Raw genomic sequence first — 20,364 nt, forward strand, 5'->3', positions numbered from 1 at the left:
ATCCGGCACACATTTTCCTCCTGGCAGGACGTGATAAAATGAGGACCTTTGCTGTGAAACGTCCACGGAGCTATCCATTTTGATTTGAAAGCGCCCCTGTTCTTGGATGTTGACCATTTCCAGTCACTAGTGTTATTTCCATTACGCTAAATGAAGAGAACATGATTCCCGTCTGAAGATTTTATTGCAATAACCTGTATAACGTCTTAGTCTAAGGCCGTGTGGGCCATCTTCCAAAATCCAAAGGCCAACAACGTGAACGTGCGGACGTTGCGGCGGTCGCCGGCCTTTTGCATTCTGGCACAAACAAACTTTGAGCACTCGAGCTGATTTTGATTTGAACCCTTCAGCGTCGCTCTGTGAAGGGGCAAGACTGACATTTTAGGCCTACTAATGGAAAAGTAGGGAAATGCTCAAGGATATTCAATATCCCTGTTGTTCTCCGCACACCGGGGGTCATGGCCGGCTGATTTTTTTTTATTTTTTTCCCCTCTCCAAATCCAATTCAGTCTAATAGCGAGAGTCAGCCGCTGTCAATCACGTAGGCAATTTATTTTTCAATCTGCCAGTGCGTGTGAATGCTCTTTTTTTTTTTCTCTTCTGCTTCTTGCATTGCAAGTTATCCTTGCATATTTTATTAGCTAAGCACTGGGCTGGCAGGGGGCTGAGTCACAAAAGGAAAAAGCTCCTGTCTTGTTTTTTAGTAATTAGCAGTGATTTATTAGAGTCGGAGGTAATAGCGCGATCAGCAGACGTCGTGGGTTAACCTCTGGGCGTGAACACACCGTGATGGAGAGCGTTGAAAAGTTGCAGCACAGTCAGACTTTGTGTGAGGTCAGCAAGTTGAAAATGTATCCGTGGTGGAGAAAGAAACTTCTGGAACAATGTGGACTGCTAAGAATCTTGTCGGTGGCACTTTGGCAAAGCCAGTAGCTTCTCTGTTGTGTTCATATTTCTTTAATAAACAAAAATCATCATTAACATGATCTTGGGGCCTCAGTCTGAGCTGCCTTTCTGAACTGATTTAAGAAGACAGCAGTGAGAACAATTTCTGTGTTTTTCTGTGGTCCAAAATGAATAATAAACATTTGGCATTTTACCACAATTTGGGATGAATCATCTTTTCTATTATGTTAGTTGATGTTAGTTGATTTTCCGGATTTTCGTTCAATGAAATGTCTCTCTAATGCTGAGTGCCCCGCTAAATGAGTTTTTCACTTTGTCAATTTTATTTCATTTATTTTTGCTTTGTGTTGCGAGTCAACATTTAGAGTTAAATGCCTTTCATTGTCACACATGTACAACGAGATTGAAAGCAGGTCCTTCTCCAGTGCAGACTATTTACAACAAAGGATAACTAATAATAATGCAAGAAGATAAATAATTGAATTGTGGTCTAAGTACTCGTATTGCACAGTGTGTTACAAATATGAACAGTGTTCATATTTGTTGAACTAATAAACGAGACTCAACGTTAGTATTAGCGAAGAGCCTCAGGCTCTGTTGCCGTTCTGTCCTGTTAAACAAGACAGCAGGAAAAACTGTTTTTTTCTCAGTATTTCGGCAAAAAAGAAATAAAATATTATGTGGAGTGAAAAGTGAATGTAGTGAGCAAGGTTCCCCGGATTGTTAGTGCAACAATACATCTGCGTAACTACTGTCACTAGACTGCTTTCCATCCTCAAATTTCTTTAAAAGACGAACATTTTCTGTTTGGTAAAAATAACATTAGAATCATGATTAAATTAGCGCTGAGTTCCATAGTGTTTTTAGTGGTAGAAATTGAATAAAAAAATATATCGAATGAAAAGTGTGAATGAAGTGAGGTTCCCCGGGATGGCAAAGGTAGCACAACAATACATCTGCGGAACTTCAGTCACTAGACTGCTTTCAGAGCCTCACATGTCAGGACGAGATGGATTTTTCTGTTGGATAAGAACATAAGAATGTTTAATTAGCTCGGAGCCTCAGGCTAGCTTGCCTTTCTGTGCCGTTTCGACAAGACGGTGGAGAAAACTGCTTTTCCGTTGTATTTTTTGTGGTCTAAAGTGAATATAAATTATTGAATGGAGAAAAAAAATGAATGGAGTGAGGTTCCACGGATGGCAAAATTTGCTCAACAGTGTGTCTTCTGGACTTTTGTCATGAGACAATATTTACATGTAGCTCTTCATTGACATTTTCTGTCAGGTAACGAGAACATAATAATTTAGTTAGCTCAGAGCCTCAGTCTTGGCTGCGTTTCTGCACTGTTGGAACAAGGCAGCAAGAAAAGCTGGATTTCCTTAGTATTTTTGTGGTCTGAAATGAAATATGAAATAATTAATTATCAAATATTATGTCGTAAAAGGTGAATGGCGTGTTTCCATAGCATGGCAAAGTTAGAACAAAAATTCATCGACCTGACTACGGTCACAAGATTACTCCTAAATCCTTGGAGCCCCAGGCAATTTTTGCAGGTTATTGTGAAAATAATACAATATATACAGTGAGCTTTTCTAGTATGGGAAAGTTAGCACGACAATGCTTTCTGGACTATTGCTACTAGATCTTCAAATGTGTCGACAGTGATCATTTTGCTGTCGGATAACAAGAAGATAAGATTAGCTTGCAGCCTGTGTTGGAGTGGAAACAGTGTAATATCAATGCCAAATGTCATAAGTTAGCATTTTAGGATTGTTTATGAAACCTTTAATGCACATCCAAAATCAAGTGAGAGAGGCTTCGATGATAATGTGGCTCTCGAGTGGCGTTTCTGTGTCATTTAGCGTCAGATTCCGCCGTTGGCAGGCTAGTTAAAGGGCACTGACACACAAAACCCACATAAAAGCGCTCGCGGCATTCAAGGGGCGACTTCGCCCCTGTGCCGCCTGCCTCCGTGCCAAAGCCAGACTTGAACCAATGTGTCAGCTGCCTGGTTCGCCTTCTACCTCCTCCTTTTTTTTGTTTTTGTTTGTTTTATTTCCTTCTTTCCTTGGTGTGTTGTCATGGCGTGCACACTTACCGTAGAAGTAGAAAAAGTATACCAGCTAAATTATTCAAACAGTCAGTCAAACACACACACACACAGGAGGTTCAGGATTCATGAGTGTATAATTGATGCTGGGAATTATTCAGAGTTTTATACTGCTGGTCACTCATCCCCATTAACATCAATCGGGTGCATTCATATGCACGTTGTGTGTTGGAAACATAGACGAATAGAAGTTTCCATGTATCTAAATATTTACAACATTGGGCAACGATACTGGGCATCTTGAGAGCAGGAGTGTGTGTAATGTGCATATGGAAAAGTCAATACACTCCTGTTCAAATGACATCATTTTGTGGTCTAAAGTTGCTGCCCACGCAACCCAACCCTGGATAAGTGGAAGAAAATGGAGGGATAGATGGAGATAATAACAAGTCAAATTAATGGTAGAAAAAGTTTTGAAATGATCAATCTTAGTCATTTTTTATAGCACAAAAACCTGGCATTTGAACAGGTGTGTTGACATTTTACTGTATATACACTGTAAATGCAGTGCTATATCGAGATTAATCGTAAATTCATTGTAACTGAATAATATATAAACAATATGCAGATGTGAATGTGCACAAAAGCAGTAAGAATTGTCAGCAGCGTTGTAACTATACATAACACATACTGTATATTCAGAAGTATTAGACATACATACTCACATGAGAATTTACATACTGTAGACAAGGTCCCTTACAGCACAAGGTGCTTATGATTCATCATGCAACAATCTCATTGAGCTGCCTAAACTGACTTTAAAAATATGGGAATTACCATAATATGCCCTTTAAATTCTATTTGAGTAGGAACTCCCAAATTAGTTGGATGCAATGGTTATGCAAATAGGGAAATAATGACGACTACATCGGGTATTTTGCAACTAATACGTTCAGTTGAAAGTTGATGAAATATTACTTTTTGAATGTGCGTCTTAATTAGTCTGGAGTGGAGCGAATCTAATTCCGTCCACCCGGAGATGTGGCATAATGACTATATTATCACACTTTTAGCTGTCAGCCCCCATAAAATAATAGACAGTGAATAAAGCAAGGCGGAGGTGCGTGAAATTGAAGGTCTAAAAAAAAAAAACCCTCAAAATGAGTTTGGTTGTGTGCCATTGTGACATAGGTTGAGTGTTTTGCCAGTAGGACATAGCCCATAGCCTTGACTGATCATGTAAGCGTATTGATCTTGTGTTTAAGTGATCGGATCAGCAAACAATTGTGGAGTTAATGGTGGGTCAACCGGAGCTGACATCCGAGCTGCTGTCGCTTAGCGCAAACCGTTCAGGGTTTTGGACGGTCGTTCTCCAGGGACTCGCTCCCTAAGCTTTACTCGTCTGCACGGTTAAGGATGCCGTTGTCAAACAATTTTCAACTTTTCAGGAATTTGTTCTCCGTGTCAAAGCGTCAACATGATTTTGGGAGGTGTGAGGGAGTGTTAAACATTTTCCAACCTCGTGCATATATGTAAAGGTATTTTCAAGTGATCTGTGCCAAATATTTTCAGGTTTGTGTCGACCGGGCAGCAGACAGCAGAGTAAAACAAAGCAAAATAAAAAACTCAGCAATGTGATAGTTATAGAATACATTAAATCATAGCAAGTGGTGAATAAAAGGTTAAAAGCAGGTGCAGCAATCATGTACAGTAGCCCTAATTATTTTTTAAACGATATTGTGATGCATTTGCAGAGCGTTCCAGTCGTTTGGGGCAGAAAATTAAAAAAAGATCAATCAAAGGTTGCGCAGACTTTGAGAACGAAGAGGTTAATAAAACTGCTTGAATGGAGAGTGCGGGTAGTGGTATGCATGGTGAGGAGAGAGCGAAGATAAGGCGGGGTGGGGTACTTAAATAGTTTTACCCCTCCCATATGCTTTAAACAAAATGTAACCGATTCCAACACAGGTAAACCTATTCAAACGCACTTTTCAAAATATTTCTTAGCATCTGTTCTCACTCCCACGCTGTCAAGAAATGGAAGACTGATGTACTGTATAACATCACTTTGAGGAAAGAAAACTCGCGCAATTCTCCAAATAAGAGGCAAAACGTGGTTGCTTCAAGCTCTTTGTCACTCCCAGTTCATTTACTGTGACGCATAAAATTAAAGAGAAGACTAACCGAACCATATCTTTTTGTCTAACAAAGGTCTGCTGGCTTGTTGCTAACATTTAATATGCAACGTCAAACACAGAGTAACAGCAATTAGCATAGACAGAAACCAATCAGCATATATTAGAATGTTTGCAGAATTATTAAATATACAGATTTTTCCGCATATCTGTTGTTATCCGAGTGAACGATGAGGCTGAGCCATGGATGGTTAGCATAAAGGAGCAGTGAGGGGGGAAAAAAATCAATGCATCTTTCACTGTGTCTTCATTAGTTTGCCTTTTGTCAAGTGGCCGGGTCAAACCCAATTGGTCTGCTTCCCACATGCAGGACAAAGTTCACGTCAGTACTGGAGTGTGTGGTCTGATACTGTAACACAAATCAATACACACGCAATGGAGACAAAATCATGAGGTTTACTTGTTACAACACAAACAAGCACACAGACATTTTTGTTTTCATACATTGTTTGACAAAAGAGGAAGCACTTATTTTCATTTCCTATCTGTAAAAAAAAAAAAAAAAAATCTCTAGAAGTGAATGCAAGGAGAACATGGGGGGGGGGGGGCAACATTACAGCTAAAAAAAAAAAACAACAACTGTCTGGTATCAGGAGAAATAAAAAAGATCCCAGAAGATTCGCATGATGTTTTTGCACCAAATGCCTTTCCTGATGCAACACACCCATTATTATTATTATTATTTTTTTTTAATCTGGGCTTGTGAACCCCCGCTGCCTGCATGAAAGGCAGCATGTATCACTACACTACCAGTGCAAAAAAAACAACAACATTATAGCACATTCACTGTCATGGAAGTTCATATGTGTCAACTAGAATCCAAATGTTTACTTCCCCCAACATTGATTCTTCAAGTATGTTTTTCAGTGGGTTAGGCATGGAAGATGGTCTCGTCCAGCTTGTCTGTGAAATTCATGTTTGGAAACCACTGGAAGGGTTAACGGATCCCTGGAGATGGTAGCGTTGTATCGCTTTGGATTCGAGATCAGTACACCTTTTGGGTAGAAGATAAAGATCAGGTGATTGCATCTCGACTCATCACCTCGATTATGAGGGAGAGAAATGCCAACGTGTTGGAAGTCGAACAAGTTTAGGCACCTCATACTTGTGGGTCTTAAAATATCAGTCAAATGCTCTATTATGGCCGGCAATAAGGGGAACTCTGCTTCAAAAAACAATTTTAGGAAAGAACTGCAAAGTGAAGGCATCAAATATTACACGACTCTTGATAATGTAAACACTTGATGGGCTGAATTAAACAACTCAGGCCATGCTTTACCTGCACCTGCACTAACTTGATTCCCCGCCACAATAGGAACTAGAATATAAAGTCATTGATATGAATGTTTGTCGACCTTGGTAAAGACTCAGATTCATTCCCTGTATTACCATGATACACGAGATGACTCCAATATCAATTTAATATGGCCATGCTGGCTCCCCTTCTGGATGGCACCCAGACATCTGTGTCGAGCTTTTATTGTAACATCTTTGAAGGCAATCATCGTGTCCCCACCGGAGTCTCGTTTAACCGCCAGAAACGGTTTAGTTTTTTTCAGTTTTTCCCACTGAAATATAGATTTATTTCTTTTCACCACTTGTTTATTTCATCGTCCTCCTTTCCTCCTCCTCCCCAGACAGCCATCAGTTAATATCGATCAGCGTGCAGTATCGCCTTGGTCTTGTGTCGGCGCCATTATCAGCATCATTAAACTTCACTCATAGAATTGGGATTTAAATGGTTTTGTGCCCGCCGCCGCCATGGGATTGGCTCGTTACAATGTTTGCAAAGTCTGACTTTGGGCATCTTTGACTCATGACTGTGTCAGCTAAATAGTGTCCAAGCCGGTCATCCAAACTCTCCGACTGACGTACGCTCCCTCTTGAGTCTCCGTTGGGTCTTATTAGATCCCCGTGAGGCTTTGGGATCCTTTTAGTCACCTTTTATCTTATCTTGTCTCCTTTTGTTCCCTTCAGCCCCCTTTTGGTTGTCTGGTTGCCCTTTGGTCTTCCTTTGGTACTCCATGGTTTTACTTGATCCCAGTTTGGTGCCCCTGCGAAGTCGATTTGCTTTTTTGTGTTAGAATTGGATGTAAACTTGAATTTAAGATAATTTGTCAAACTGAGGCCTATCAACAAGCGCAAAATTTTCCACTGGGTGCTTCTCTAAAAGTATAAAGAATGAGATTTAGAAGTTTACGTCTCTAGGTACTTTTCTTTGGGTTCCGCTCGGCTGTCTGACAGACAGAGCATGGATTTGATTGTTTTGTAGACTTGCTTGAAGCCATTCATTCGTGCTTTACAAAAAAAAAAAAAAAAAAAAAAGCGTATAAACGTGCTTTTGATTATAATGGGAGTGCACAGGGTTTACTTTCCTCCCGCATATGGATTTTGTCCTCTGTTTTGGGATTTACAATGGATCCTGAAAGCTCCCACTCCTTTTTGTTGGGATTTAGAAACAATTTCTCCCTCAAAAAAATAATATTATCAGGAAATACTTCTAATAGTAGTAGTAGTAGACATTATTATACTAGTTTTGGTTGTAATGTAGTCACTGTCGTGGCAATAGTAGTAGTCATAGTAGTCGTAATCTTAAGACTAGTTTTAGTAGTCGTAGATGTTTTTATAGTAGTGGCAGTAGTAATAATACCAGTTGTATTAGAAATGGTAGTTACAGTGGTAGTATTAGTACTAGTAATTCTAATGTAAGAAATAATTCAGAGTTAATGTGCAAAGCCAGTGATCTTTCACATTGGTCACGGCGCTGATGAGGCTTATTTTGTTTTCTGTTTAATTTCCACCTGCGCACGCAGCGCTTCAGTTGGCCTCATGTTCAAGTGCAATTGTCACTCGCGGAAATTGTGTTGCTGACGCACTGAGCAAGTATAAATTTCACCGCCCTCACAGCCAGCGCAGCGCGCACCACCACCTGGGTGACCGGCCCTAATATTTGCGCGTTTGTACGTGTAATTTTACAGAGGAGAGACGCACAGGGGGGTCTGATTTGCATGTGTGGAGCCGCAGTGGATAATGCGCACAGGTGCGGTATCTTTCAATGGCAATTGCTTGGAATAATTATAAAAAGAAAAGGCGCCTCAAATGGCGAACACTGTGTTTCCTGACGAATTGGCGGCCATTAGCGCTGTCAGCTGACAGACAATATGGCACTCGAAAAATTAGCCACTTTGACGAATGACGCTGAACAACAATTGGTGTACGTCAAGTAATGGCAGCAACATTTGCGATAAATCCAAACGTTTAAACAGTTGAACGTTATATTACGGTACATTGTTTGAGCCCACGCCAAACCTTTAGAGTTGGTAAAATTGCATGATGTGCAAATGATTGTTTCACTCATAAATTTAACATTGCTTGATTTTGGCAAACATGGGCTAACTGGTCCAAGTCCATAGTACAGGGAGGCTGAGTCTTGCTCTCCCAGGAAAAAGTTGGTCCCGTGTGTTTTCCCGCTACGTGTACAGCACAAACAAACGCACGCTGCCACTGCGGCAGATCATTAACTGGCTATGCAAAGGTTAAAGGACTATTGACCCTGTTTTGCGACGCTGTTTCCAACAATCTCTACTCCAGGTACTGAATCCTCGCACTCTTCATCTCGAGAGGAACACTTGTGACTAACAATGATCAATGTGATTTGCTCGGGACCTCAAGCGGTCAGGCAGCATGTCGTTGCACCGCCAATAAATACGGAAATACGGGTATGGAAAGTATTCAGACCCCCTGAAATTTTTCACTCTTTGTTATATTGCAGCCAATTGCTAAAATCATTTCAGTTAATTTTTTCCCCTCAATGTACACACAGAACCTCATATTGAGAAAAAATAAACGGAATTGTTGAAATGTTTGTAGACTTATTAAAAAAGAAAAACTTCAATATCACACGAGGATTCAGTAGCTAGAGTAGAGATTGTTGGAAACAGCGTAGCAAAACAGGGTCAATAGTCCTTTAGCCTTTGCGCAGCCAGTTAATGATCTGCCTTGGTGGCAGTGTTCGTTTGCTTGTGCTGTGCACGTAGCGGGAAAACACACGGGAACAACCTTTTCCCGGGAGAGCAAGACTCGGCCTCCCTGTACTATGGACTTGGACCAGTTAGCCCATGTTTGCTTCCATGTCGGTGGAAGGGTTTCTGTTCTGGCAGGCCATGGTGAAAGACGCTGCCAGATTTGGAACAATAACAGAGTCTTTTCTTTTTTAACCAGACGTCCAAATCGTATGTTTAGAAGACGGTTAGCGATTAGCAACAACCCGTCAATCTTCGGTTCAGTTTGCAACACATTTTTGCATGTTGTTAAAATTTCCAAAATATTTGACCTCTTGTTAGGGCACACCGAGAAGTACGATTTGATGCAGTTCGTTATCCGTTTTTTGCAGTTTCTGTTGTAAACGGTCTCAGAATATTTGTCCTGTTGCTAGGGTGCTACGCACGGATATTTTGGTACATCTTATAATAGAAAAAATACATTTCCCCCAAGAAACAAAAAGTGTAACATGTATTAAAAAAGATTATTATTATTATTAAGTAAAGCAGCAGTAGAATCAGTAATGATAAAAGTGAACACAGAAGCCGATCAATAGGCTGAGGGGCTTGGTGGCTTCGTTTTCGGGGGACAGACCAGGCATGAATGTACTTAAGTCCTAGTGGTGTTGGAGCAAGTCTGTGGCACCTTTTAGCGCATAGCCAATTAGCTTTTCTGGAATAGCAGAGGGTGCTAATAGCCGTGGCTAACCTGGAGAATCCTGAGCCGTTAATCCAATTAGCGCCGACATGTCGGGATGCTGACTGTGAATCCGATAACACGCAGGAGTGTTTAGCCGCACGAGCATTCACGCTTTCAATTACAGCCTCGCAGCTCATTTCCAGATTTACTACAATAGGTTTGTCTTTACAGATGACCTGAACGTATGAAAAGTGACTGACTTCACAGTAAAAAACGCTACGGTCCAACACAATCTAGTAAGAGATGCTTGTCGACCTCTGTTTTGTGTCAGATTTTCAAACATGTTCACATATGATATAATGTAAATAACAATTATTTCTTTGAGTCGAACTGTCGCATCACAAAATCTTTGATTGTATAGGCATTCTTTAAAAAGAGGTCAACTTCGGTTAAATTGAAAAATTAAAAAAATTATTTTGTAACATCCATCCATTTTCAACACCGCTTATCCTGGTTAGGCTCAGGGGGCGCTGGAGCCTATCCCAGATGACTTCGGGCGAAAGGCGGACTACACCCTGAACTGGTCGCCAGTCAGTCGCAGGGCACATATAGACACAGACAACCATTCGCACTCACATTCACACCGTCACTGAGAGGGAACTGAGTCAGGCGAGTGTACCACTACACCATCAGTGACCTCTTTTATAACATATCACAGTATAATAATAATAATTAATAATAATAAAATATAGCAATTTGGCCTTGGCGGCGCTTGTCTTTCTACTCATCTTCGCTTTTGTTACGGAAGAATGTCTTTGGAGGTGTACCGAATGACGTGTCCGGTGGCTGTATTTGGCTTCTAGTTGTCACACCTCAGATATCCAAGGCTAATTTGTTGACGTGCTTCGTACGTGGCAGCTCGAGGCCTGCAGTGACGGGTGTGATCCCGGGGGAGCTCGCCGCTCTCGACCCTCCTCTCGTGTTGAGGAGCTGTAATTAGCAGCCTCGCTAGCGCTAATTAAAGGGCTCAAGCTGGGAGGAAGCTATCGCCGGCTGGCTAGCCGACATGCGGGGAGACGTTTGGTCTCTTAAATGTATATTTTTTTTTAAAAATAAAGACAGTTTATATGTGCTAAAAGCATATGTGGATGCGAAGGCTGGCTGATAGTCAATCCCCGTTTATTACAGGTGATACGTTACAGAACTACCCGTGATACTGGAGGTGAATATCCAATATTTTGTTTTCGTGATCTTACGCTGAAGGCAGACAACTCTCAATTCCGACTTGCCTGTGTGCTGTAAAAATCGGTAGAAAACATTTGCCTAAAAATACATGCTAAAGTTGGGGCCCGTACGATAAAACACCGTAGAGTGGGGGTTCACTGTAAACGTGTCTATGCATACAGTTAGCTAACGACGAGTATACCGGCTGGATGTTGACGCATCTCCTCGGCGCATTATGAACGCGAGCTCGCCCAAGCGTGAAATCAGAGAGGCATTCAGCCGGCGTGACGCAAGGACATTTGCATGTGTGCGCCCGATCTCTTCTTCATCGTCATGCGCTTAACTGATGAGCCCCCAAATCGCTTTGATTCGTGCGATTTCAACTAATGAGGCCGTCAAGGTAAAGTGCACAAGTAATGAGCAGAAATGCCCGAGAAGCACATTGATTTTACAACCCCAATTCCAATGAAGTTGGGATGTTGTGTTAAACATAAATAAAAACAGAATACAATGATTTGAAAATCAATGTTCAACCTATATTTAATTGAATACACTACAAAGACAAGGTATTTAATGTTCAAACTGATAAACTTTATTGTTTTTAGCAAATAATCATTAACTTAGAATTTGATGGCTGCAACATGTTCCAAAAAAGCTAGGACAGTGTCATGTTTACCGCTGTGTTACATCACCTTTTCTTTTAACAATATTCAATAAACGTTTGGGAACTGAGGACACGAATTGTTGAAGCTTTGTAGGTGGAATTATTTCCCATTCTTGCTTGATGTACAGCTTCAGCTGTTCAACAGTCCGGGGTCTCCATTGTCGTATTTTACGCTTCATAATGCGTCACACATTTTCAATGGGAGACGCAGGCCAGTCTAGTACCCACACTCTTTTACTACGAAGCCACGCTGTTGTAACATGTGCAGAATGTGGTTTGGCATTGTCTTGCTGAAATAAGCAGGGGTGTCAATGAAAAAGACGTTGCTTGGCTGGCAGCATATATTTCTCCAAAACCTGTATGTACCTTTCAGCATTAATGGTGCCTTCACAGATGTGTAAGTTACCCATGCCATTGGCACAAACACAGCCCCATACCATCATGCTGGCTTTTGAACTTTGCGTCCATAACAGTCCAGATAGTTCTTTTCCTCTTTGGCCCGGAGGACACGACGTCCACAATTTCCAAAAACAATTTGAAATGTGGACTCGTCGAACCAAAGCACACATTTTTCCACTTTGCATCAGTCCATCTTAGATGAACTCGGGCCCAGAGAAGCCGGCGGCGTTTCTGGGTGTTGTTGATAAATGGCTTTTGCTTTGCATAGTAGAGTTTCAAGTTGCACTTACGGATGTAGCGTCGAACTGTATTTACTGACATTAGTTTTCTGAAGTGTTCCTGAGCCCATGTGGCAATATCCTTTACACATCGATGTCGGTTTTTGACGCAATGCCGCCTGAGGGATCGAGGGTCACGGGCATTCAATGTTGGTTTTCGGCCTTGGCGCTTACATGCAGTGATTTCTCCAGATTCTCTGACCCTTTTGATGATATTATGGACCGTAGATGATGAAATCCCTAAATTCCTTGCAATTGTACGTTGAGGAACATTGTCCTTAAACTGTTCGACTATTTTCTCATGCAGTTGTTCACAAAGAGGTGAACGTCGCCCCATCTTTGTTTGTGAATGACTGAGCAATTCAGAGAAGCTCCTTTTCTACCCAATCATGGCACCCACCTGTTCCCAATTAGCCTGTTCACCTGTGGGAGGAATGCCACCTGTCCCAGCTTCTTTGGAACGTGTTGCAGCCATAAAATTCTAAGTTAATGATTATTTGCTAAAAACAATAAAGTTTATCAGTTTGAACATTAAATATCTTGTTTTTGTTTAGTGTATTCAATTAAATATAGGTTGAACATGATTTGCAAATCATTGTATTCTGTTTTTATTTATGCTTAACACAGTGTCCCAACTTCATTGGAATTGGGGTTGTACATTTGCAGCAAGCAATTTTCCATCATGTAATGTAATTCGAATTGTCATGGAAGTTTTTATTGAGTCGTCACTTTCGTTCAGACTATAGAGATGCATACCTTTATTTCTTTATTTTAGCACATTATTTACCCTCTTGTGGTGGTAAAAAAAACATCCCGTGGCGTGATGTTCATGCAAAAGCAACAGGTGGCAAAAGCAACAGGCAATAATCTCTAACTTTAAACAATTCAGAAGTAGTCATTTCTGAAAAAGACTAATTGATATGTAGGCTTTGAAACAGGCAATCTTCTGTTATTTAATGTGAAAATTACTCAGTTTCTGATTTAGTATTGATTTATTTTTGCTAAATCACCAAGCAGACATACACAGACTTTCTTGGCAAAGGTTTTGTTTTTTAAAAAAGTTTTATTTATGTATTTTTACATACTGTTTTTCATAGGTCACACAGCTAGTCCTTATGCTACCTGCACTGAGGCTCGGCGACATTACCTCATGATTTCAAACTGAAATTTTCATGCATATTTAAACCTTTAAATTGTGATCATATTCTGAGCGTTTGACATCCGGGGTTCTGTTTACAAACATTGTGCTTTTCTTGTGGTCACTTTGTATGTAGCGTTATGAAATTTGAAGTGCGGATCGTAAGCGTGTCATCTAGCGATAGTATTGTCGGCGAAGCTCTTCTGAGAGCCTTCTTATCTCTGTTTGTGCAGCCACCGTGTGACAGGTGAAGAGCTAGGCCGAGCTGAAAATGAGATTTTCTAAGCTGCTTGGCCGCCCGACTGACTGACTCATTCACCGACTGATTCACTGACTGAGCAGGTGTCTGGCCGATAGGAGGGCCCACGGGTCGGACCGGTGTCTCGCCCTGGCCAGTTCATTAACAGCCACTGTAACAAGTTGTTTGCGACCAAAGTAGGGGGCTAAGGAGGAGGCTGAAAGGTTTTAACGCGCGGATGCTGTCGAAGCAGGATTAGCGAGCGAGACTCATCGAGTCCCGCCAAATAAAAAGAGATGATTTCTAGTCTGAGAATGATGGGAGGAAAATGGGAGCTGGGTGGTTTCTCTGAATTTGCCGTTTTTTTCCCCACAGCCCAGTTCAGCTAATAAATCTCCCAGCGATCGTAATTAGCATGTGAATTGGCCGTTTAGAGGAGAACGTCGTATTAAAAAGTGCATTTATGATCATTTGAATGGTGGGAAGTTGGCCTTTTATTGTCACCTGCCTTTTAAAGTTGTACAGAAATATATCATGTCACCTTGATGGGAGTACAGCGGAATGACGGTTTTCGTAATTAATCCATTCCAGAAAAACAGACTAAAACCGAATCCAATGAAGTCCAAAGCAATATTTCTCATATGAAATAATATAAATCCAGTTCATCCATTCACTTGTCCTATACATTTGTAAAAAAAATGTTATGTATTGTATTTATTATATCTAGATATGTGCATGTTTTTTTCTGTTCATAACTCAGATGTCAACATGGGTCAAAAATGCTATATCCTTCTTCAGTTTTGAGCTAGACATTATTTAGATGTATGAAATGTAAGATCTTCTGTACATAGGCTGAACTCACGCCCGGTCTGTTGTCTTTTTTTTTTCCCTGACAGATGATGAAACACGCGTGGGACAGCTACCGACGCTACGCCTGGGGTTCCAATGAGCTCCGGCCCGTCTCCAAGCGAGGCCACTCCAGCAATCTGTTTGGTGGGTGGACACACACACACACACGCACACACAACTGCACACATAGGATTGATTTGACGTCAGCTGCCTTGGCCTTTAGATTAGCTTCAATTGGCATCCATCTATGGCTAGCGCTAAATGTCAGACTTAACATATATTCATATTTTTTGATGGTGGGGAGGGGGCTTTATGTCAACGCCTGTGTGTCTAGTAAGCGTTGTGTGTGTGCGTCGGTCTGTTGGTTGGTTGGTCTGTCTGTCGAAGAAAGATTGTCGGTTGTTTGTTTTGTACCTGGGTCTGTCGTTTGGTCTGTCTCAAAAAGTCCGTCAGTCTTTCGGTCGGTCTTTCTGTCAGTCTGTCATCCGGGTGGTCTGTGCGTCTTCATTCCCAGTTTCTCAATCATAATGTATTTCATGTGTGTTTGTGGGCCTACCAAGGGGCACACTAACTTGTCCTCTACTTCCTCAAATACAGTATTGTTTGACACTTTAAAGAACAATATTAATAGCAGGTGTAGAGTTTGTTCAAAGTGTTTGATGCAAGCGTCATCCTCGTCGGAGGTCTGATTGCTCTTTTCATCCCACGTTTAAACTCCTCCAAGGCTGCGTGCGGCATTTTGTGGCTTGTCAGCAGGCTTCTATAAATACACTTTGAACACGCCACAAATGAGGCACAACTGTCTCTGGAGAGGCTCAGTTATGGATTACTCCCTGTGTAGAGGATGTGCAGTAGCATTACTGCAATCTACAAGCAAAATACTGTAATTTGTCATGTATAATGCGCATTTACCCCCCACCCCCTCAAAATTTTCAAAAGTCAATATTGCGCATTATACATAGCTATAGAGAAAAATGGGGAAAACACTTTCCCATTTTATAAATGTATGCCGCCATCTAGAAGTTATGAAAAAGCTGTACACTTTCATTGCAATATGCCACCGCCACTTAGAGGTTATGAGAAAGGTGTTCCGTTTTGTCTGTTGCACAAAAAGACAAGGAAAACTAAATTTATGGGTGTTATCTAAATATTTCCATTTACCACAGGTGTAAAAAGGAATAAGCAACCACAAGAAATAAAAACAATGAGCTTTAAGTGGCAACTGCTACAATTTGTCTCTCTTTTCACCTTTCTTCTGTCATATCGAAAGGCCCAAGAAAAAGCAGTTATTAGATTCCTAGGAATCGTTTGTTTGCTTGCCTCATGATGCTGCATATCTATTCATGTTATGTAACAAGTGAATGATGCCGTCATACGCAAGAATAGTAAGTTGGTTCTGAACTTTTCCAACATGGCGTTAAGGCAGACACATTCTAAAGTTTGGCTATTTCACATGACAAGATGATACCGCTACTTGTAACACTTGTAAAGTTTAAATTATGTCAAAGAGGGAGATTGTCCTATATGCAGAAATATAGCTGTGCAGTAGGACACTATAAATTGTAGTACAATATGGAAATGTCTACCGTACGTCATTGTTTATATCGTCATATTAATATGTGGTGTATTGGTTTAGCTCTGTTGCTACACCAATTTCTGGTCTGAGACGATAACACAATAACAGTTGCCTTTTTAGTACGTCTAATCAATTTATGCTCAATTCAACTGTGGGGGTGGGTCGGGGGGTGATTACTCGAGTTCTCGACAAAATATCGCTAGGATAATAGATTCTAAAAAAATTCTCTCGTGACAGCCTTAGATATGTTATACTACTGACAAGAGCTGATGTTAGTTAAAAACTTTATTCTAAAAAATAAAACAAAGATTAAATGTTAAAAATTATACACTATGTCACAAGGTAGCCAAATATTGCCACAAACAAGCTAAAAGAGTAGTAAAACTGAAGAAGGCTTGTTGGGTAAATGTACAGTAATTGGTTGTCGTTGTTGGTAAACTAAGTGCAGCTGCGTCACTCGTCTATCAAACATCTCCCAGCTATTTTTTATTTTTTTTTCCAAAACAAAATAAATCGAAGCCCTGCCATAATATTTCCTGCATTGTCCCGTGGTTTGTTGACGCCCAAAGGACGTGCGGGAGAATGATGGGAAGCCTTCCTTCTACGCATCATACGGCCAGAGGCATTGTTTTCCTCCCCTTCTTTTTTCGCCACAGTGAACATGGTACAGTGGCTATTATTTTCCGCCGAGTGTGTTTGCGGCAGAGTCGTACGTGTTGCAAAACAAACAGCAGCCGCATGCCGACTAATCTGATGCATTTCTCATCCGCCTTAATCGCAGAGCCGCAAGGCTGGGGGGTCAAAATGTGGAATAAAGCAAACGTGGCACATTGTAGTTGTGTTGATGAAAATATGTAACACAAATTTATCCACAGTGGGAAAAATTATTTTCAAAACTTTAGATGCCATTCAGGAGCTTCTTTTTTACATAGAGATCCCGCACAATTGCCTTTGCCTTTTACACAGAATACAGCAAAGTAGGTTATGGCAGCAACTTTGTACACTTTTACACAGCGACATGTCATCCCGCAAGAACTATGAAACTCCACAGCCCTGTCGCAGCATTTTGTGAAACTCACTTATGTGCAGGCATTGTCACGCCTCTATTACCGCTCCGATACGACTCTGAAGATGGAAATTTGCCGGGTTAGTGACTTGGGACAGAATATTGTTTCTTTCTGAAAAGGAAAAACTACTGATCTTTTCACAACATTACAAGGTTTTTTTTTGTTTTTTAATTAGAAAAATACAACTATATAATATTGTACATTCTAAAAACATAGATCCAGGGTCCAACATTAACAACCATTTCTGATTAGTGGACACCATGAGCCAAGTTGTGGTGCCCCTGTCAGAACCAGTATGCTAAATTTTAGTGATTTTTTAAAATTGTTTATTTTTTTTGTATTTGGCATCGTTATACTGGATTATTTAAACCCCTTTAAGAAATGAGTACAATTGCATTCATGGCTATGAGTGTGTACTAACCACACTAAAATCAAGACATTGCAATTGCACAAATTAATACTAATGCTTCCAAAAAATAAATCACTTACCACTGACAGTCCAACAATTCACAATATAAAATATTTATTTTTATAAAGGTTACAGTCCCTAAACTTTATATGGCCACTAACTGTTTTCATGTGAAAAAAAATTTGGTTATTATTATTTGTTACTACAGTACGTAGACTTCTCATTCTTCAGTAAGCCGCAGTAATATTAATCATTCTTTGCAGAGGATAAAGACTATATATTATTAGAATATTAGTTTTCAAGGTTTATAACCCTGCCGCATAGATGCTGTTTGTTGGCCCGTGTCTATGGCATTTCCCAGTATTTGTTAGCATTAAGCTAGTGTAAGCTATGTGGTTGTTGAACCTTCATAAACCTGCTAATTTATCACACTCAGAACAGCAACACATACAAACAGAGTATACAACAATACTCACAGGCATATATTCTCTCTGCTCTGTGGGCACAGCAAAACCCTAAAAACCTTAAAAAAACGTGCTACTGTATTACACTTATCCAGCGGTTGGTCTTTATGTTGGCGGTGGCCGAAGTAGTCGTCAAGTTGACGTCAGCAAACACGTCAAATATAATTTTTGGACGTCATCATTTAAGCTGGCAGAATCCTATCTCTGCTGCTAGCCGTCTGAAATCCTTCATCATCATTTTTTAAAATTTTATTTTTATTTAATCCTCGGAGGGCCCCACACTCATATCCTCCAGCGGTGGAGAAAACATGTTCCCCCCGTGTATCCAGACAAGTCATTTACCGGGTTATGTTCTTTGACATTGAGTCTGGGGCCGCAGCCTCCACTGGGTCGCGCCATTGAGCGTCTGAAGCCGATATTCAATGTAAGTAATTGAGACGGATGGCGTAATTCCGCCACGGCGTTCCCTCAGGTTGCCACGCAAGCAGCGAGGTGGAGGCTTGAACAAAATGATGTCAACACATGCACACACACTTCACCACGCTTATGTCATCATGTACCTTGATGTTGTGCCCACATTAGCCTAATTAATCGAAACGCAAATGAGGTCGACGACTATGCGACATGTTGTTGCTCTTTTGGATAATTGTTCATGATTAAATATACACACCCCCCCCCCACACACACACACACACACACCAAGTGTGTGTGTTCGGTGCGGAGTTGATAGTCTGACACTCCACCAAACGAACGGAACGGATCAGAACAATCATACTCAAGTTAATTTTTTTCAACTAAAACTTGTGTGAACACAGCCTTAACCCTCAAGCCTTTTTGGATTTTATGATATTTTTAGCTTGTTTGTGGCTTCTTTCACAGCCCTGACATTACCTTCAAAGATGAATAATTTTTTGGGTGTAATTCAGGTTTAACCACTAGTACTTACGGTTCACACCAAGTTTGACCCCTTTTGAAAATTTGACAGTAATAAAAATACCTTCAATGTCATTCTTTCACCCTGAAAATGTATGACTTTTCCTGAAGTGACCCAAAATACACAAACAGGAAAATATTTAAGGTCATTCTTTTATCCCGAGAACATATCCACACGTTGCCGCAGAAGCATGCACCTGTTGGTCTATGAAGGGACATGGGGGGGATCCTGAAACAGTGAAAGAGTAAAACGGCATAAGAATGATCATAGGAGATAAACACAATGAACAGAAACCATACAGAGGTCAGTGGGCGGCTTGACACAGGTGTGAGAAGCGCTTGAAAAACCTGTTCCTGGAAAGCTAAACAAGTACCTGCAAATTCTCAATGAAGCAAATAAAAATACACTTTTACACTTTTCTCACAAACTTTGATTAAATATTCATCATCCATTTATTAATATCAGACAGGTATTAAATACATTTGGAAAAGGTCTGTAGTTCATAACTTGATATGGAGATGTCCCGTTTCCAAACTAAACCCATCCTCTCTGGAATCTTCTCTCAGCCTTGCGTTTGCCTTTCAGTCTCACCTCCACAAAAAACTGTTGATGCTTGCAGAAGGAGGTTGTGAGGTTAACACGCCGCTTGCTTTTACGCCCCCCCCCCCCCCCTCCCGCCGATAAAGCCATTAGCCCACGGCTTAGCCATCGCTTTCACCCAACAACCTCGTTGGCGACCCCTCAAAATAAACACTCGGGGAGAGCACTTCGGGAATGCGAATGAAATTTTAGGATACGTCTTCAGGGTATGGACACGGAATTGAACACAACAGTGCATAGCTTCTTCTTAACAGCCATGACACTGACCGCTGAGTCAACACGCGGTGCCAGATGCTTTTTGTTTTTCTCGTTTAACAGAGCCGGAGAGAGGTTATATGTCTCCACACAAGTCCCGTTTGGCAAGCTAGAAAAGAAGAACAGGAAGGGGAGCTGGCACAGTGATGGAAAATGTAAACAGTCTCAGATAACTTTCTGTACATTCTTACATACAACTAAGTTCCACATACATTGTGTGACTTGCATAATTCTGAGTAATATTATGAAAGTAATTTAGAGATACGATACTCTCCAATTACTACGCTACAATCCTTGGCTCTCCAATTACAGAGCGGCAGAATACAACGCGGTCCACTTCAGTTCCGATGTGGTAAGATCTGTTTTACTCCAGTTACGATATGATGCAAATCACCCCAATTACTATGCAGTATGGTTTGATAACACAAAAGCGGAACG

At 40.8% G+C, this 20,364-nt stretch overlaps 1 protein-coding gene across 1 annotated transcript in view; it reads left to right on the top strand.

The window, feature by feature from the left end:
- man1a1 (mannosidase, alpha, class 1A, member 1) overlaps positions 1 to 20,364 on the top strand; it is a 70,012-nt gene that overhangs the window by 12,328 nt on the left and 37,320 nt on the right. Inside the window, exon 2 of the mRNA XM_061704419.1 lies at positions 14,669 to 14,765. Coding sequence (XP_061560403.1) covers positions 14,669 to 14,765 — 97 coding nt within the window. The remainder of the gene's footprint in view (positions 1 to 14,668; positions 14,766 to 20,364) is intronic.

Source organism: Phycodurus eques, chromosome 18 (assembly GCF_024500275.1).
Source record: "Phycodurus eques isolate BA_2022a chromosome 18, UOR_Pequ_1.1, whole genome shotgun sequence".
Classification (NCBI taxonomy): domain Eukaryota; kingdom Metazoa; phylum Chordata; class Actinopteri; order Syngnathiformes; family Syngnathidae; genus Phycodurus; species Phycodurus eques.